The sequence below is a fragment of the Nannobrachium achirus genome, assembly GCF_963921795.1.
Source record: "Nannobrachium achirus genome assembly, chromosome: 11".
In the NCBI taxonomy this organism is placed as follows: domain Eukaryota; kingdom Metazoa; phylum Chordata; class Actinopteri; order Myctophiformes; family Myctophidae; genus Nannobrachium; species Nannobrachium achirus.
The window spans coordinates 12,960,479-12,979,581 of record NC_137820.1 but is presented as its reverse complement, the minus strand read 5'-3'; the positions used below and the strand labels follow the sequence as shown (position 1 = coordinate 12,979,581).

Below are 19,103 nucleotides of genomic sequence, written 5' to 3'. Positions count from 1 at the left end.
TATGTTTCTATTCAAAAATGACCACAAAAAGCGTAAAATAACGATGAAATAATCATTTTGGCCATTGTCGGGCCGACACTTTGTTTACATCCTAGTCTAGAATAGACTAGTCTAGAATAGACTAGAATGTAAACAAAGTGTCGGTCTGACAATGGCCAAAATTATTATTTCATCTTTATTTTACGCTTTTTGTGGTCATTTTTGAATAGAAACATATGTATGAAGCTTATTCTTTTATAAAATATTTTCGAAACATTATTTTTATTTTAGCATCCGTTTTTCAAGAAAAAGTTGACTATAGCTCCTTTAAGCAAAAGATTGAGCAACTATAGAATCGAATATTTTCTGCATTATAGCAGCTGATAATCAATCCTCCAACTTCAACTTCCGTCAAATCACAAGTTTACAGATGTAAAAAAGTGGGTGAAATGATTTCCCAAGTTCCCAACATTTTGCAGTTACAAATTTAGAGTACAGAATAGAGAAAGTAACAATGTGTATTTATAGTTATATCCTGTTGTGCCATGTGTCAGTCATATGTGTGTGTTGACTTATTTGTTTGGTCCTTGGTGTATTCTGGAAAATAAGCACACAAAGCCCCCAAATCCTCCAAAGGGTTTTCAAATGAAAATGATCAGCGGAATGAATAAACGCTTTGAAAAGCAAAGCATCATCTTCTATCCCACCGCCAGCAAGGTAATCAGTTAGACTGGTTTGAGAAGAGACGAATGCTGTCTTTGAACATCTGGTAAATGGAACAAAACATGATTCATCTGCAGCTCTCTGGTAAGCAGAAGGAAGTGACAGAGAGAGGTGGAAGACGGCCAACACAGTGTATTACTGGAAACAATGAACGGGACATGAAAAGACAGACATGAATGTGCCGCAAAGTTTAGTGAACTTAAGGAAAATGGTAGACCAGGGGTCTTCAACGTTTTCAGGCCAAGGACCCCTTTGTTGAGAGAGAGAGATGAAGCAGGGTCCCCCACAACCTTTTCAGAGATTCCATAGTTTCATTGTTTGACAGCACTATCCTCACAGTATATTTTGGATTCATGTCAATTTCAGATATTTAACCACTTGAACCGTCAATATTTAATTAACTTGACCTTTCACCCTGTACTTAGTCTGCTCTTTTTCCCCCTCTACACCAAACCTCTTTGCAGAAAATAGCCAATCTACGCGAGGCGTTGTGAGCTCTACTATTTTTGGCTAAAGTTCTCAGAATATGGACACTAGTGGGTTCGAGTGGTTAAAATAAAAAAGGAGAATAAAAGTTTCTATCACACAAAGATTTGGAGGACCCTCTGTAGTAACTCTGAGGACCCCCTAGGGGTCCTGGACCCCCTGTTGAAGACCCCTGTAGTAGACAGTTGTGGAAGTAGTTTTCCACTGTGGTCACTCACACTTACTAATATGAGCAACATGTAACAATGAGCACTTCGATTGTCGCTATCTATCAGGCATAAACCTTGTTCATCTCCATATTTCATCTTTTGATGTTTTTTCGTTAATTAATGCCTTGTGAGCTTGTTGTGACTAAATATTAAATACATTGGACACATTGGAACAAAGGTTCTTTTGTCACATTTCCCCCAATAAAAAGGTTTCTGCTCGATATTAGCGACAATATGTAAATACAGAGTTTAGACTCCACACTGAAGTATGATTTTCTGTCACTAACAATGTTCCTAAATTAGCACACACCTTGCAGTAGTCCATACTGGCGATCACAAATTCAAAGTATGCTTGCCAAAGATATTTGACTGGACTGTCAGTTGGGCATTAAGAGATTCATCTAAAATAGTTTTCCAAATCTGGATAATGAAATCTTCAGTGTTAATGTTAGGGATGGATGCATGATATTGACATTTAGGTCGATATTCAATAACTATTCAATAATTATTTCTGTGGTTATATCGACCGATATCAATACTGTTTTCACCAGAGGATTGACTGTACACCTGTTATACTGTAACTGTGACGCTGGGTGGAAATGCAGATTTATGAACACAACACCCTGTTTAAACAAGCTGCAATAAAGTTTACAATAGTAAACCGCAATATAGTGAGCACTATATTTCGAGATGTCGCATTTCCAGGCGGCTTGTAAAGTTTGGTATTAAATGATTTCTCTCTCCTCTCAATACATGACTGAAGCTGAACAGTTATTGCAGATCCCAAATGTGTTGTTACTTTTGAATAATTCCACACCGCAGACACTGTCTGCTGTGTAAATAGATCAACTAAATTCTAAATCTAATTCCTCCCATGTACATAGTGACCTAGCCTGTCACTAGTACCTGTATTTGTAGTCTTGGGGAGGGTGTAGACAAACACATGTCACCACAAGTCAATAGACGCTTCTTTTCACCAGGACAGTGAGGAGTTTCGTGGGAGAGCATAAAGTATATGGAGGTTGGAACACACTATCCTTCCGCTCCCCGCTTAACAGGCACCAGACCAACCTATGTCAGCATCGCTTATGCAGCCCCAGAGATTTCCCTCCCTTGCTGGCTTTCCCACGTAAACATCAACAATTAAACTACAGTATCCATGCTAACACTATATACACTACACTATTGTGTGGCTCTGCTGCAGCAGGTGACCCGTCTATAAGTGTATCTGGAGCTAATCTTTCAAACCAGTGGACGGATCAAACCAGTGGACTAGAGGGAGCGCACACAATGATCTGGTGCCACCCATTTTTAAAACAAATATGGGTAAATTCACCTTTCACAACACTGCCACTCAGGTGTGGAATGCTCTGCCCCCTTCCCTCAAGAAAAGCAAATCACCGGCTTCGGGTCAAATGGAGAAGTAATGATCACACCTCTTTATACCATCTCCGATTGTATTTCCATCCCAACCCCAAACTGTTTAGACCTCATGTTTTAGAGATGTTTTACATTTTTGTTGTTGTTGATGTTCCTTTTTGGGTGGTTTGTGTCTTGTTCTTTTTGTGAGTGAATGCAAGGGACCTGAATGGAAACAAAACCACACAGTCTTTCTTCTGTGATATCCTTTTGGACCAAAGTGCTTGGCTGCACCCTACTGTATCATTTTTTTATTGTCTAATAAAACAATCAATCAATCAATCAGTGCCATATTTATTTTGAACACTGGTACACCATTTACACCCTATACACCAGAGGTCTATACCTGTCTCTCTACATTTTCCCTCTTCACCAGAATATTTTCCAACAAAGGTTTGCCACTTGACATGTCCAGAATAGTTATGCTTATACGGAAAATACATTTAACAACTAAATTATTTGGCTTAAAAATCAGTCAGTGGGGCTTGGATTAGTCTGAAATCTTGCTTAACTTTGGAGTCATATGTCATAGACATAAGTGGCGTTTCCATAAACGTAATCGAATTAGGGAAGCGAATTATCAGAAATACGCATTAAGACAAAGCGAATTTAGCATGTTTCCATTTGCGGGTGTCATTCGAATTAGCGACGTCGCAAGAGTTGATCAGGCTGATTTTTTTCAGACCGAACCTGAGCACTACACCGTCTGCACGTCTGACTGTCACTCGGTCGCTGTCTAGTAGTGGGAAGAAGGGATTATCAGTCATCATCATGGCCCCAAATAACTTTTAAATATATTACAATTGGCGACGAGTCTCTTACGAAATTGGCAAGAGTTCCTCTCAATACATAAAGCTACCGGTTCACCGGGAAAACCGCGGTCGCGTCGCTGCACAGGCACTTCAGGCACGCAACACCGTGGGATGAGGAAGGGTTCGCTCGCCACCGATGGCTTGAGGTGAAAACGGGAGGAATTTACACATGGTCCGTGTCACTCTGTGTGTAACAAACAACAGGTTTGTTTTGTGGGCAAACGCTATACCATGGACAAAGCGGCAGGGGAAATGGACGAACGTCATACTTTATTCGAATGTATTGTCTGACCCGTTTCCATTCACTTTTGCGCATTTAGTTTATTCGATTAAGCCTCAAAATCCTCCTCCTCCAAGCGGATAATCTTTTTTGCGGATAATGAAAGTTTATTCGCATTTTGAAGTGTTTCCATAAAAACATTTTGCGACTAAGCCGTTAATGCGCAAAAAGTGGCTTTATGGAAACGCCACTATAGATAGACGACTTTAATGTCCCAGGCCGGCCACATTGAGTCCGAGATCAACATTGGAACCACGCAATTCACATACTATGCCGATATGTCATGATATATCAACCCAAGCTCATTTAGATCTGGCAGTTGGGGTTGTATAAATCTTTTTACACTCTCTGTCTTTACACACGGGTGGTGTGACATATCGCCTTTATGATGCCTTTATTCTTGGTGAAAATAATATTTGCGTAGTTTTGTAAATGACCAGTGCTGCGAGTAACATGTTATAGCTGTTAAAATATCAGGGTAAGCTAATCAGTGGCAGTGTTGGGGCGGGTCTTGATTTCAAAATATTGGGAAAAACACGCATGCATGTATGCAATGCACACACGCTCCCATACAAACGAGCGCGCACACACACACACACACACACACACACACACACACACAGACAAATTCACACAAGTACACGCATGAGATTTCTATCGCTATCTGCTCCAGGCTATAAGCCAGGCAGAACTAAACAGACTGATTTCAAGGTAAGTCGTTGAAGAGATGCTTCCTATATCAATAGTTAAGTCTGTTGTGTTGTATACTACTACTAAATGGCTCACACTGTGCCACAGCAAACCCAGTTGTACAACAGTTAAGTAACTTGCCCTAACACTGCTCATGACCCAAACAACACTTTGTCTTTTGGGGGTGACGTAATCGCACAAAACACAATATTAATACTAATGTTAAGATTGTAATGATAATATAACATCATTAAAATCTTAGTGTTAGTCTCTAAGGGACCCACTTGCAATATCCTCGCGGCACAAAGGTTGAGATCACCGGCGTAAACGATTAAAACAAGTTGAGTAATGTGATAATTACCTTTCAAGGTCAATTGAGACTTCTCAGTGGTCTGGGCACTGCCAGGTCTGGTCACACTGGCAGCTGCCATGACATCCCAGCTCTACACACACACACACAAGCACACGCACACACACGCACACACACGCACACGCACACGCACACACACACACACACACACACACACACACACACACACACACACAGAAGTGAATGTGGACACACATCCACAGTGACAAAGAGAAAGAAAGAAAAAAAGGACCACAAAGTTTGTCAAATATTTAACATAATTTGTTCACCAATATTGTCCAAAAAGCTAATTTGCTAAAAAAAAAAAAAATTACAGTATTAGAGGATTGTTATGATGCTTTCTCATTTTGGTGCAAGAGTACCATAACCTTCAAGTCAAACCCCGGCACATCACCTTGAGCCAATCGGACACTAGAGAGAATATCCAATGCGTTGCAGATTTCATTCAATATTCAAGGACAATGGAAAGGCTGTATTGTCCTTTTTATGCCACAGCTAAAGTCGGGACAATCACAGTCACACTGACTGAAGCAGAGACGTCCTAAAACCATCCATGGAAAAAGTCGTGGCGAAAGATCCTCCTCCCAGTCCCAGACCCATCACACACACACACATGTAAACATCGCAGCTGCTGCTGTACCCCGGTGTATTAGCTGCTATCAAGGTGACTGCTGGTGACGATATCAGTCTCAGTCAATAAATAGCTATGCAATCAACGACACAACCGAGGAGGTCATGCATGATGATGCAGTGGTCCTGACTCCTGACACGAGCAGAATGAATGAATGAATGTTTATCTCTCTCTCTCTCTCTCCCTCACAGACTCACACACTCACACACACACACACACACACACACACACACACACACACACAAGATGATGTCCCGACCGCCTCGCATCCTCTGATCGTTCGTGCTGCTGCAGATGAAAGCTGCCCCCGAGTCCACAACAAGGGGAGACAGCATCCCCGAGAAACGTTTGAAAAATAGCAGATCTACAAGCTCACAACGCGTCGCATCGCGACGCGTTGTGAGCTTATAGATCAGCTATTGTCAAACCCCCCCCACCTCTAACATTACATACACAGACAGCACACAATCCGCTATTCGGGGTGACAATGGCCCCCACACAATAGGACTTATAATTGCGGATTTATATGGTGCCTCGCTGCCTGGGGGGGTTTAAACCATCTCCATATTTAAATACCCTTGGCCAGCGTAGGAAAAAAACATAAACACGGAAGAAGATCAGAGGGGGGCATTTTATGATGCTACCCAGATAAAGCTAACTGTTAGCCAGCCACAGTCGGTTTATTTCTCCCTCTATAAGACGTGGTGATAAAGCGGCTGTGGGAAACTATAATGGCAAAAGGTGTGTAGACACTAAGTTAATTTATCCCCGGACACGTTATGTCTATTGACACTGATAGGAGAGGACTTATTGTTTATTTGTTATCGTACCTTTCTCAGCTGTGGTCTGCTGCTGGTGTCGCTAGTTAACTTTCATTTCCGCCTCAATGACAGTACCACGTGATTCTCGGTAATCTGACTGTGGCGCAATGGATTCTGGACGTCAATGTCAGTAATAATAAATAAAAAAAAAAGAAGGAAAAAAAAAAAGTAGATATGATAAAACACTGGTTCCCAAACAGTGGGTCGAGACCCATTTGTGGGTCGCAGACAGATTTTTATGTGTCCTTTTGTTTGTTTTTGTTTCCTACATTTTTTTAAATTATTAATATTCCAAATATTTTCAACAAACAAACAAACATTCCCAACATTCATGAATTAAAAACTAAATTCAATTACTTTTTTCAGTAATTTCTTGAAATCAAAGAAAACAAGAATTGACACAGTCAATATATAAGCTGGTCAGATGAAAAAAAAAATGTTTTTTGGAAAAAAAAAAAAAATGTTTTTTGAAAAAAAAAAGGTTTTGGAAAAAAATGTTTTTTGGAAAAAAAAAGTTTTGAAAAAACTCGGGCGTGCTCAAACAACAGTAATAACTGCGTATTACCTTACTGTACTTTACTGTACTGTATACTGTACCTCACTGTACTGTACTGTACATATTCTGTGTTCTATATCTATGAAGTCTGTGTTCTAGATCTATGAATTTTGTCACTCCCCCCCCCCCCGTGTATGTGTGTGTGTGTGTGTGTGTGTGTGTGTGTGTGTGTGTGTGTGTGTGTGTGTGTGTGTGACTTTTACTTATAACTGAGTACATCTACAGTGCAGTATTGATACTTTTAAGATACTTTTAAAAAAACAAGTGTAAAACATTTGAGTACTTTTTCCAACAGCTACTTTCCCCCATAGCCTGGAGGACTCCTGCTAAGTTTACAGTTGCCATATAGCCTATTACTCTATAAATCTATCTGTGATGTCTGATTTTACTAAAACTAGCATGCTTATTAGGCAGTAGTGGGAAAAGTACTCGCATTCTTTACTTAAGTATCATACAAGTGGAAGACTTGTATTCAAAATTTACTTGAGTACAAGTATAAAAAGTATTTGTATTGAAATGTACCAAAAGCAGAAAGTACGCATTATGCAGAACTTAATGTAACCAAGGTGTTCAAATAAGTGTATTGATTGTAGGCATTTTCCAAAATCTTGTGGTATTTCACTGCTACATATCGTTCTAAATATATGCTTTCTTGTCATTTAGTACAATGAATGTGTTACCGTGTCTCTAGAAATGTGCTCATTATTTGTGAAGATACTAACTGTAATTCTCAAAGACTCGCATTGGTTCATTCAGCACATCGTTTTTGCTCTGTTTCATTTGATATTAAAATGCAACTCGAATTAATCTACTGTGTGGACACTGATCAGATGACAGGAAGAAGCAGCTCATCAATGAATGTACTTTGTGTTGCTTTTGTAAATTGTGTAGGGTACGATATTTTCATGACTTCACACCAAAGCCCATATCATGGTCATAGAGTTAAATCATTGACAACTTGCATACTCGTTCAGTTCATATGTTAATGCAGATGGTATGCAGATGGTGTGACACATCACCTACTACAGCCTACAACGATGCCCAGGGCAACACTGCATATTGTCTATAAATGGCTCACAGTTTAAATAACGTACGGTTTATTTGGACAATCATCTGTAACAGATGAAGTATAATTAAATACGACGTGATTAACGTTTGTTTGACATCCTCATCACAATTACATTGGATGCATCGCGTTGATTAAAGTGAATGGCTGCTATAGTTTTGCTAGTTTTCATCACCTAATCACCTTCCTTTCATAACCTAATCTCTACGTTTAGAATTGAAAGAAGAAAAATAATGTTAATGTTAGTATGAAGCTAATTATAAAGCTTAAATGGATGATGATGTCAACAATGACTTGTGAAAATCAAAGAATGATAGCCGATCTACAAGCAATCATACAAACATTTTGTACTTTGATGCCAATACTTTTGTACTTTTACTCAAGTATAGACCTCTCTTTTCTTCTGTTTCATTTATCACAAGCAGGCTGGCCACAGGCACCGCCTCAGTGTGAAGGAATGGTGCTCCCTGCTGGACAAAATATGTCATTACAGCAGTACAGATCTGGAGGGCCTGGCCAATGGATCATGAGCTCGGTGACCATGTGACATGGACAGCCAATCGGCAAATAGGTCCCCTAGGTCCCCTGAATGTCTCAGGACAATGTAATCTGTTTAAAGAGCTGGTCCTGCTGACCAGCTAAAAAATCTATAAAGAAATTCCATAAATTAGAACACAAATGTTTAAGAGGTAGTGAAAATAACCAATCTACAACTACAAGCTCACAACGCAGCACTATGAGTTGTGGACTTGTAGATCTGCTGTTTTCACTAGTTTGGGTCCCGAACAAACATCTACATTTCTCTTTTGGGTCTTGAGCTAAAAAGTTTGGGAACCACTCTAATAAAATGATGCCCCAAACGACAACATAACAATAAACTGGTTTATTACATTGCACATATTCTCTGTTAAATTGTCAGGAATGTTCTTTCCATTATTATAATTCAACAACACGTTAAACACTAAAATATTAAGTAATAAATAATGGCAGTAGATACAAAATAATAATAATTAGGCTGTAATGTTCACTAATTGATTCGCCTATTCATCATTCTTTAAAGTTTCTGCATGTTTGTACTGATTGAACCTATCGTACCATATCCCTGGTATTTCCTCATGGATCTTGTCCATGAAACTTACAGTAAGCTGGAGTGAAATAGTGCCCCTTAACCACACATGTTGACACACCAGTGTGTAAGCACTAAGCAGCAACCTTATCTGATATGTCACTGATTCACATCATTATACAGAAATGATCCAAGCATCCACAAAGGAAATCATTTGACTGAGTCAGTTGAACTAGCTTTTCAAAGACATGTTTCTGCCTGACAGGGTTGCCAACCATCCCTTGCAATACAGAATTGTCCCTTAATTGGAAACTAGAAGACGTGCCTCTTATTAAACTGAGGGACACACTTTGTTCCTTATTTTTGTGACTCAATCAATGACACACATCTTACAAGTTCAAACAGTTCATATCAAAAAGAAGCATCCCTTATTTTTCTTAAAAGGATCCCTGGCTAATATGACACATATGACTTCTGGGCTTAATACATTATAATTGTCCTCTAAAACTACAATGTAAAATTTTAAACACCTTAAATATGTTATTTCTTCTAGAAATAGCTTAACTTTCACTTGATAGGAGAAATGCTTGTTGCAAGTTGATGATGTCATAAAACCATGTGTGGTCTATCCCTATGGAATTTATGGCGTGCATGTGCAAAAAAAGAAGAAAAAAAAACACATTTGAAATATTGATTTGATGCTCATATTTACCATAGGAAGTAGGCTATTACGTTTATGACATCATCAACTTGTGACAGGCATGATTACTTTTGTTTTCATATTCAATAAACTGCAGGCACCCAGCATCACTTGGGTTAATGAGGAGAACAATTGGTCCATTATATTTATTTCTCAAACATAATAAGAAGCGGAGGTCTATATCAAAATGACACATTCCTTGAGGTGAATGGCATTTTTTTCACAATGTTAAGCCACTGCTGAACTGTTAATCAGAAACACTGGAAGACATTATTACACTCCTCAGTGGGAACTTGAACAGTCATGTCCTCATTTAACCCCAGATCACAGTCACCTTGGTCTAAATAAAACAAGCTAAATAAAACCATAATAAAACCAGCTCAGTAGTTGGCCTCCAAATGGAGGGTCTGCAGTCAGTTATAGACAGGAGGATAAGGGACAAACTAAATTCCATCCTGGTTAACCCCTCCCATCCACTCTATAGTGACATGCAGGAGAGGAAGAGCACTTTCAGCCAGAGGCTCACTTTCCCAACGAAAATGCACACGGAGCGGTATAAACGTTCTTTCTTGCCAACTGCCATCAGACTATACAATTTACATGTATAAGAACTCTCCCCTTGTGTATAGTCATGTATCAACTTTAGGTCTATTGTGTTTGTGTCCATGTGTTTGTTGTGTCATTGTTTCTTGTCTGATAGTTTATCTTGTATTGTCACACTATGCTGCTGAAACACCTTAATTTCCCTTCGGGGATTAATAAAGTATATCTCATCTCATCTCGATGTGGTTGCCATCATGTGCCTCCAACCACAGGACAGGACACAGTTCACTGGGCAGATATCAGTCACAAAGATATTGTGTCCGATGAAGATGAAGACAGACGATGAAGCTGACGAAGGTTGATGTAGTGGTCATGGAAGTAGGAGGTCACAGCCAGAGGAGGGCCCAGTAGCAGACACACCCATACGAAGGTGTTTCCATAGTTACCCTGGAAATAGTGCCCAAGGAGAACAGCCACCAGAAGCTATAGGAGGGGAGAGACAATGCTTATTACAGATTGGAAAGCAAAGAGATGAAAGGAAACATTCTGTTATTGTTGTCTATACTATTCAACGAGGTTAGTAAGCAAGTAATTAACTAATTAAACTATATATACTTCATTGACTGGGGACCCCTAGGTGTCTGTACCCTTACTTATTCCCTAGTCTACACCATGTAGATTATTACTTTTTTTTTTTTTTTAAACAATATGTGTATTTTTCTTTTTTTCACACAAAACACACACTACATAACAAAAGCAAAACTCAAGACAAAATGAGCAAACAAAAAACCCCACAAAAACCAAAAATCCAAAGAGATTATTACTTTTTATTATTTATGTAGATAATTTCAACATGTTGTACGTTGATTTATTAAACGATGCTACCTGACCTGATACTAGTAAAGTAGTATCAAGTGTGTAAAACTGTTATTCTCTTTTTTGTCAACCAGGGACTTTAGGTTACATGGGTATATTTAACACCAGTAAGAGTCTAAAAGCCCTGCTAGTGGCCCCAAGAGGCTATGCAGGTCTTTACACCCAACCAGACCAAAGTGGGTTTAGATTTTAAACCGACTGACATTGCCATCAGGCATCAAACATTATTTGAGCCCCACACTCTTTGACATTTTGGCCAGATGATGGCTAGAGGAATGGTCAGCAAAGATTATATATCATGTATAATTAGAAATACATGGATGGCACTAGACTAGAGGGAAGGCCATTGGGCCTTAAACCAGTAGGTATAATCCTCAGTGTAGGATGAAGGCACACTGCCAATTCTATGGCAATCTGACCAGTCATTTTTGAAATATCATGTTTGGCAGCAAACTGTTGGACTGACCAAACAACCGATCTCAATTTGTTTGCTATTTACTACTTTGTGAGAATTTACTGTATGTATATGTAACTTAAGTGGTACACATACTTCTCATTTGGGGTGAATGAAATGCCTGGATCTCAAGGCTACATTTGGGGCAACAGTTTAACCGTGTAAACCTGTATAAGACAGTGAAGCACTCTCACCTCAAGTATCATCATGAGAAAGATCCACATACGGGAACTGTGTAAAGGTAGAGCAATCACATACTGCAAGGACCAAAAACAAAACATTATGTGGTTATTTTGGGCTATTCGTTATTATCATTTTATTTGATTTTACAATGCTATTATTACTTTCTAATAAATATTTATTGTAGTAGAGTCTTACCTCACAAAGGACAGCAGACACCAGAAAGACCAATACCTCTGCTCGTGTTGGGGACACATTCTTCTCCACAAGCAGTGTGTACAGATGTCTTCACAAGCATCAACAGGGAGAGATTATATAGAGATAAACAGGATGTGTTAGGTTAACACTTGATGCCTGAGCCTGACATTAAAAAGGGAACATAACAATTTCAGCACCATTAGGCTGCAATACCTGTGACACCATTTCTCAAAGGGAATATTCCAGTTCCTCCAGAACGTTATCAGGGTTGTGGCATTCCTATATATAAATCATATGTTATACCATCACAAATACCATCACACAGAGAATTTCAGTTGTCCAATAGAGCGTATGCGCATGCATAAAGTGAATGGCAAATCGAGGGGCAAAGTGAGTGGCAAAGTGAGTTTAATGTCGTTTAATGCAATGAGATAGGACATTTCTGTTTGGATGTATGGGCTGTCAAGGCCAGAAAGTAGTTTTTTGCCACTCAGTAGGTGTTCTCGCATAACTTCCGGGCTATGATGATGATGTCACGCGCATACCCTCTATTATAACATGATGACTCACTGACCACCAATCTCCATAGAAATGGCGATCTCCAAACCGCAGGAGCTCAGCACAGAAGTTCAGGTATGAATGAGACAGAAAGAAGAACAGGAGCCATAGGAAATGAGTTGGTGCCTGAGAAGAACATAAATGTATTACCATGGATACTTTGTCTGTTAGGAGAATAAACACATCACTGTACCAATTTCTTTTATTATTATTATTTTTCTTCCCCTCTCATAAGATCACGGAAAACACCCCCACCCTTTGACAGAATTCCTTGGATGTTTTAGTTTGTTTTGGCTCTAACCCGTTATCTGTAAACACTAGGATCCCAGGCCAGGCGTTCTAGACCTAGACCTTACATATGTTTACATATTTGCTTTGTGGTGCAATATCTGAAGACACCTGTGACAAATCTAGTCCTGTTCATCTGAAGTCGATGGAATGAATCATATTACCAACAACACTGCAAAAATACATTGTAAAAAGATACTTGCCACAAGCCTCGCTAGGTGCTCCACCCTTCTTATGATGTCCATATTCTATATATACATACAGTATATAAAAACAATTGTCAGCTGCAAAAGCATACTAATATCAAATGATATCACATGATGAAAGGAAACGGTATGCATCACTCACAGAGGTTTTTGAACTCTGGAAGATGGGCTCAATCCACTGAGAGAAAACCAAAGGTACAGGCAACAAACAAATAATCAGGGTGGATGTGAACATAAACAGTATTAAATCATATAGCCTTAATATAACCAAATAACATCATGGTAGACACTGTATTCTCACACACATAAAATCTTTAATGGCATATTCATATGCTATGGTATATACAGTAGTTAATGCATATGCCATTAAAGATCTTATGTAAATATTTTTGTTGCTGTCTGGCAGAAATCTTGTGTCTCCATATTTCATTTTTTTCATCAATTATTGCCTTTGTAAAAGTAGCAGAAATAGACGATCTATGTTGTGAGCTTGTAGATTTTTGTTATTTCAGATTATTATTTCTTAAGTCTGTCTGTTGGTTCAGGGTTTTATAAATAGACAGGCCTTTTGATACAATATTTCATTTTAAACATAGGAAAAAACATATATTTCTCTATATTTATAGAGAGAGAGGAAGAAACAAGAGCTTGTGGCTAAATAATAACTACATTGGTGGTCTGCCCAACAGCGACATATTATTATTAGTAGCAGTAGTAGTAGTAGTAGTAGTAGTAGTAGTAGTAGTAGTAGTAGTAGTAGTAGTAGTAATAGTAGTAATAGTAGTATTATTAGTATATTCTTGCCAAAAACACATGTTTAACAAATCACCTGCTGTACGATTCCAACTATGACCTGAATAAGGATCATCTGTAGGTGGCAGAGGCAAGGCAGGAATTAATAAACACAGAGGACTGCAGCAGTGCTCAAAGTATCAGATACCACCACAAAGATCAAGTCCTTTCAAATGTCATATTAAAATTGCTTTGCATAATGTAGGCATCAGTCAGGTCATTTATTGACTGACTTATTATCTGCAATAAAAAACAAAACAAAAAACAAACATAGGAAAGCTATTAATGACATATTTTCTGAAGTAGTGTTGGCAATTATTCAACTCACCATTTCCATCAGCCTCTGCAGCAGTTTGTTGATACGGACTTTGGGCGTTTGGGGGAAGTTTCTCTGGTAGCACAAAGTCGGGGCCAGGAGGAAGTAGTAAAGATCTAGAAAAGCAGATCAACGTCTCATTTAAAAAGAATAAACAAATAATGTTTTACAGAACACCCATCTCTCAGTAACGTTCACTCAGAGAACCTCACAGTTATTTAACCCAAATCCTGCGTAGTTTAGAACAATGGTTCATGTCAAGGACCCCCAAATGAATATGGCCGTGGACCACCATCTGAAAATATTTTGTATCAGTGCAGGTACCCCCGACAGGATTTGAGTTGTTTTTTTAATGGCAGATGTACAATCACAGCTTGTAGATCATATTGGTGGTTACATGGATTTTTATGCTATATCAATTAATTTAGCTGGGGACCCCCTGGAATCCCCTCAGTGACCCCTGGGGGTCCCCAGAACCCATTTTGAGAAACACTGGTTTAGAAGAGTATCATTGAATAAATAGTTAGCTTCACCTTGCAAAGTAAGGTGCTTTTCATATACTTCTGGCTCATGTGATACATTCTGGTTTGTCCCTGAAAACACATACAGTAATAGTAGTGAATGTTCATGATAAATCTGTCTGAAATGGTTCCAATCCTGCATAGACAACTTTTGCTGATGTTGACATACTTGCATCCATGAAATGACCCTGTCGGTACCACCGATTAGTTTCCTGGTAGGAATATAGCTTAAGCAACAGAACAGTGCAGGTCCACAGAGAGAGGAATGCGCCACCTGCTGGGCAAAAAGGGCAATCCAGAAAGGATGCAATAATATGCTTTAGTTTACAGTGATGTAGCAGACCAAATACATCCCTTGCAACAGGTGGATTAGACTATGACACACCTTGTGAAATATTTACCTGTTGATATTTTAGAGTCATATAGAATGACAACAGCAGGCAATAGCATGAGTAATCCTAGATTTCCTAGATGTAAACGCTGGCCATTGATGGAGGATAATGTACCCTAATAGAATAGAATAGACATGCATTTTCCATATCAGAACCTGATTTAGTAAAAGAAAAATATTTTTTTAAGATTTGCGCTTGTCTCACCTTTTCCTGAGACCTCTCGAGAAGCAAGGCCACAATAGCAGACATGTTGCCAACTGGAGGAAATTGACAACAACATTGTCATAATCACCGACAGATCATACATATTCCTCTGCAAATCATTTACAGTTTTATAGTGTTTCTATAATTGTTGTAAGCCCCTAATTCCATTCCATTTTAGGTTCCAAAGCTAGTTGCAGGTGGCTGTAACAGCTTTCAAAACACACTGAAAACATTGGGTCTATATAGTTGTTGTTACTAAGGACCCAATGGATCTTTTAACAATTAAACCCTCAATTCTTAGTTAAACGGACCTGAGTTACAACTTGGACCGCTTTATTCCGTCTACACCAAATCTCTTTTAGTCTGGCTGCAGTCCTGAACGAAATGAAGATTCAGGCTGAGTGTCAAACTGAGTCTCTTTGTCAGAAATATCCAATCTACAAGTTCACAACGTGTCGCTTTATGTTCCCCCATGCAGAATATGGATGCTGGCGTTCGAGTGGTTAAGATAATAAACAGATGTCTCACCTAGTAAAAGGTTCATAGATGGCCAGCTGTACTTTTGCTCTGTGAGATGTTCCAAAACCTTCTTCAGAATCAGATCTATTAAAAATCCATGTCTAATTTAAGGGAACACATAAGACAACATTATTGTTATATACAGTACAATACCGTACGTGTATGGGAGTAATGTGTGAGTGCTTGTGAGAGTGTGTGTTTTAAGTTCATACTCACTGTATATAGTTCTCCAAGATCAGGTGTGCATATGTCAAGACCTGAAAATCATGAAATCACAAATGTAGCCAGGGAAACACTGGATCAATCAAAATTGAGTCTTGAGATATCAGTAATAAGTTTTCACAAATAAATAAAAAGCAAAGAAGAAAGCTAGTCAGACAAGAAACGCATTTCTTTTCGCGAAAATGGAAAACACTGTACTTTTAGGTGCATCAACAAAATGGTACACAAGGTTATAATATTAATATTAATATTATTGTTATTATGTTTATTACAGTTTTTGTACTGTAATAAACTGTAATACTGTATTATTATTATTATTACACAGACAATCACTGTTCTCACAGACCAATAGTGTTCCATGGCATAATTATAGGTGGTCCATTCTTGGGTGAATAACATTTTATTTTGTCCAATCTGTATGGTAGCGTAGATTAATACAATATAACTTTCACAATTTGGGTAATTGTATTTGGTCTAGCTGCTCTTCTATTGAGACATTTAGATCACGTGTCTGGTTTGACACAACCTTTGACACAATCCTATTTCGTACCTTCATGTATTGTAAACTATATTTTGTTGTAGGGTGGGCTGGGGTCCTTGAGGATTGTTTGAAATATCTAGTGGCCCAGCGCTCAAAAAAGGTAGAGAACCATTTTTTAAGCTTTTGATAGAAACGTAATTAATAATGACGTTAAAACATGAATAGAAGATAGGTTTAAGATGGGGCACCGACCAGAAGGATGATAATCCAGTTGCGGACACCTCTGTAGTCTGTGAAACATCTGTTGGAGCTCAGCAGGGAATCCTGAACACAGTGGCAACTGAACAAACAAACTAGTTTCAGTGACTGTGTCCACAAATCATTTGCAAGCAAGTAGGCTTCAACATTGATGTAGTGACAACACAGTTGATTTGGCCACATTTATAATAAAAGCTGTGATAGGCACCACGTTTTCCACATGGGTTTCTGTTAAAGAGGTGGTGCCAAAGTTTTGTACTTTTTCTGGTTTTCATGTGTCTAGGAGGTTGACAGTACTTCATTAGACCCCCTGGTGTGGTTGTTATGAGAAATTATGCATTCTCTTTTTATTTGGGTTTTTAGCTGGAGGATGCCACCTGCTGGGTCAGACGTGCAGTTCCAAAAACACCCATACTTATTACATCATAGAATCAACCCCTCCCCTAATTACCATTCACCCAACACACATGGGTGTGGCTAACTTCAGCTGGGTCACCACCCACCATGACAACCACGCATACCAATGAACTGGTGGGTGTGGCCACATAAAAACATAATTTTAACTCTTTCTGTACACTTTTTTGGAAAGATTCTTCCTCCTAGTATAATCATAATAGTAGATAATCATGTTTTATAGAGGGGAAAATCATGGCACCCCATCTTTAACTCAAGCCATGCATCATACGCATGTCCTTTGAGTGTATGTAAGCTACAACACTCTTCCAAGTGTCCCTTTTCTTCTACAAACAAATTTGATACAGATTTTTACTCCTTTTTAGGATATTTGGATCTTTGATGGGACAAACTGAGGCAAATGGAAAATCTTTATTTTCAGATCTTCAGCACAGGAAATTATGAAAAGGAGTCAGTCATACATAAATGGGAGGTTGGTTTACCAGAGCATGTTGGGGTGGCGTTCAGCCTGTGGGCCAGACTGATAGATTCCCTCATCATCATCATCATCATCATCGTCCTCTTCAGTGGAGGAAGAGGAGCAGACAGATGAGAACCTCTTCCTCACTGCATCCACGTCTAGGTCCATTTTACCTAATTTGAAGCTTGTCACTGTAGCAAAACTCGAAATCTCAGAGAGTGTAGGTTGGCTCCATATTCTTGCAAAAGAAAAGCACGTACAGGCAGTATTAGGCCACTAAATGTTCTCCAATATTCCTCATACATCATAATTTAGCCTAGATACTAGCTAGACTAGTCTGAAATTCAACACCAACTAAAAAGAAACCACATCACTTCTCTTAGAACGTATTATGTAGCCTACGTGCTATAACCACAGGCAAGGACGATCGGTTCTTCTAACCTTGAGATCCTGAAATAAAATATTTCGTTTTCTTATGATACTGTGTGCTGCTTCTTATTTAAGGGATTGTGTGCTTTCAATGCTTTGAAAGCTAATGCGTTGCAGGCAATTAAGACAGTCTCCCACTACTGCACTGACTGTGCGCTCCTCGGATTAGTCACAACAATTAAATAAATGCGAACGCTGAGTTGATGGTGTTTCCAAATGACAGGGCTACGCACCTTTTCATGCCCCAGCCCCACATACTGTACCACCACGCGTATCCAGTCTAGTAGAATGCAAGGGGTAGCTGGCAGCTGATTCAAATGGAAATTATTTCATTTGGACCCATAATGATAATGTACTTTCCGCCACCGATCTTTATTCAGCTTTTACGGAACATAAACGATCCAAACCAGGTGGCATCGGGTGGCATGCAGGATCGTAGGCTATGCAAACTATAGCATAGTGCAAGTGCAGTTCACTCTACCTCCACGCAGTCGCGTAGTAGGCCTACGTAGAATCTATCTATCTGCATAGGCCACACCAGACCAGTTCACTCACTATCCGGTTATGCTTTAATCCAGTTCATTGAGAATTGTCTGGAAGGGAATCAATTTAAAAAAGAACAGTGAAAAGTTGAGGTCCACACGTAGGGCAGAAAAACATCTGGGTGCCAGCCTGCCACGGTGCCACCAATATTGTTTAAGTAAAAGTTATACAATATTTAAATAGATTTGTAGGCTACCATGACTTTTATTTCATTTTTATATATCAGTTAAAAATCAATCTTCAAACAATTTGTATTTATTTTAATTATTTAAATGACTCTGCATCAGCAAGACAGCAGCTTAAAAGGATCCCTGTAGTCCAGGCAAACTAGCTCATTTTGGACCCAAAACAGAAAGTAATTGTAAAAGAATTTTTTTCTTCACAGACCTTTTCTATAAGGTCTCCAGAACAACATACTAAAAGTCCTAAGAAATCCCAGTT

The 19,103-nt window shown here is 38.9% G+C and overlaps 2 protein-coding genes across 3 annotated transcripts in view; both read right to left on the bottom strand.

Moving 5' to 3' along the window:
• The window catches only part of wwp2 (WW domain containing E3 ubiquitin protein ligase 2), a 68,433-nt gene extending 61,934 nt beyond the window's left edge, over positions 1 to 6,499 (bottom strand). For both annotated transcript variants that reach the window (XM_080736044.1, XM_080736045.1), the window contains exons 1-2: positions 6,430 to 6,499; positions 4,960 to 5,041 (exon numbers count right to left, since the gene is read on the bottom strand). In XM_080736044.1, coding sequence (XP_080592170.1) covers positions 4,960 to 5,029 — 70 coding nt within the window. In that variant the 5' untranslated portion in view covers positions 5,030 to 5,041; positions 6,430 to 6,499. The remainder of the gene's footprint in view (positions 1 to 4,959; positions 5,042 to 6,429) is intronic.
• Positions 6,500 to 10,143: 3,644 nt separating this feature from the next.
• Positions 10,144 to 17,720, bottom strand: LOC308294136 (diacylglycerol O-acyltransferase 1-like; the record flags this gene model as incomplete). The annotated part of the gene is made up of 14 exons (XM_080736860.1): positions 10,144 to 10,834; positions 11,876 to 11,938; positions 12,060 to 12,147; positions 12,273 to 12,338; positions 12,634 to 12,743; positions 13,941 to 13,979; positions 14,232 to 14,335; positions 14,910 to 15,014; positions 15,142 to 15,247; positions 15,337 to 15,389; positions 15,865 to 15,956; positions 16,072 to 16,112; positions 16,811 to 16,898; positions 17,713 to 17,720. 14 exons carry the CDS (start codon positions 17,718 to 17,720, stop codon positions 10,655 to 10,657), a joined length of 1,143 nt encoding a protein of 380 aa, XP_080592986.1. The 3' UTR covers positions 10,144 to 10,654.
• Positions 17,721 to 19,103: the final 1,383 nt, after the last annotated feature.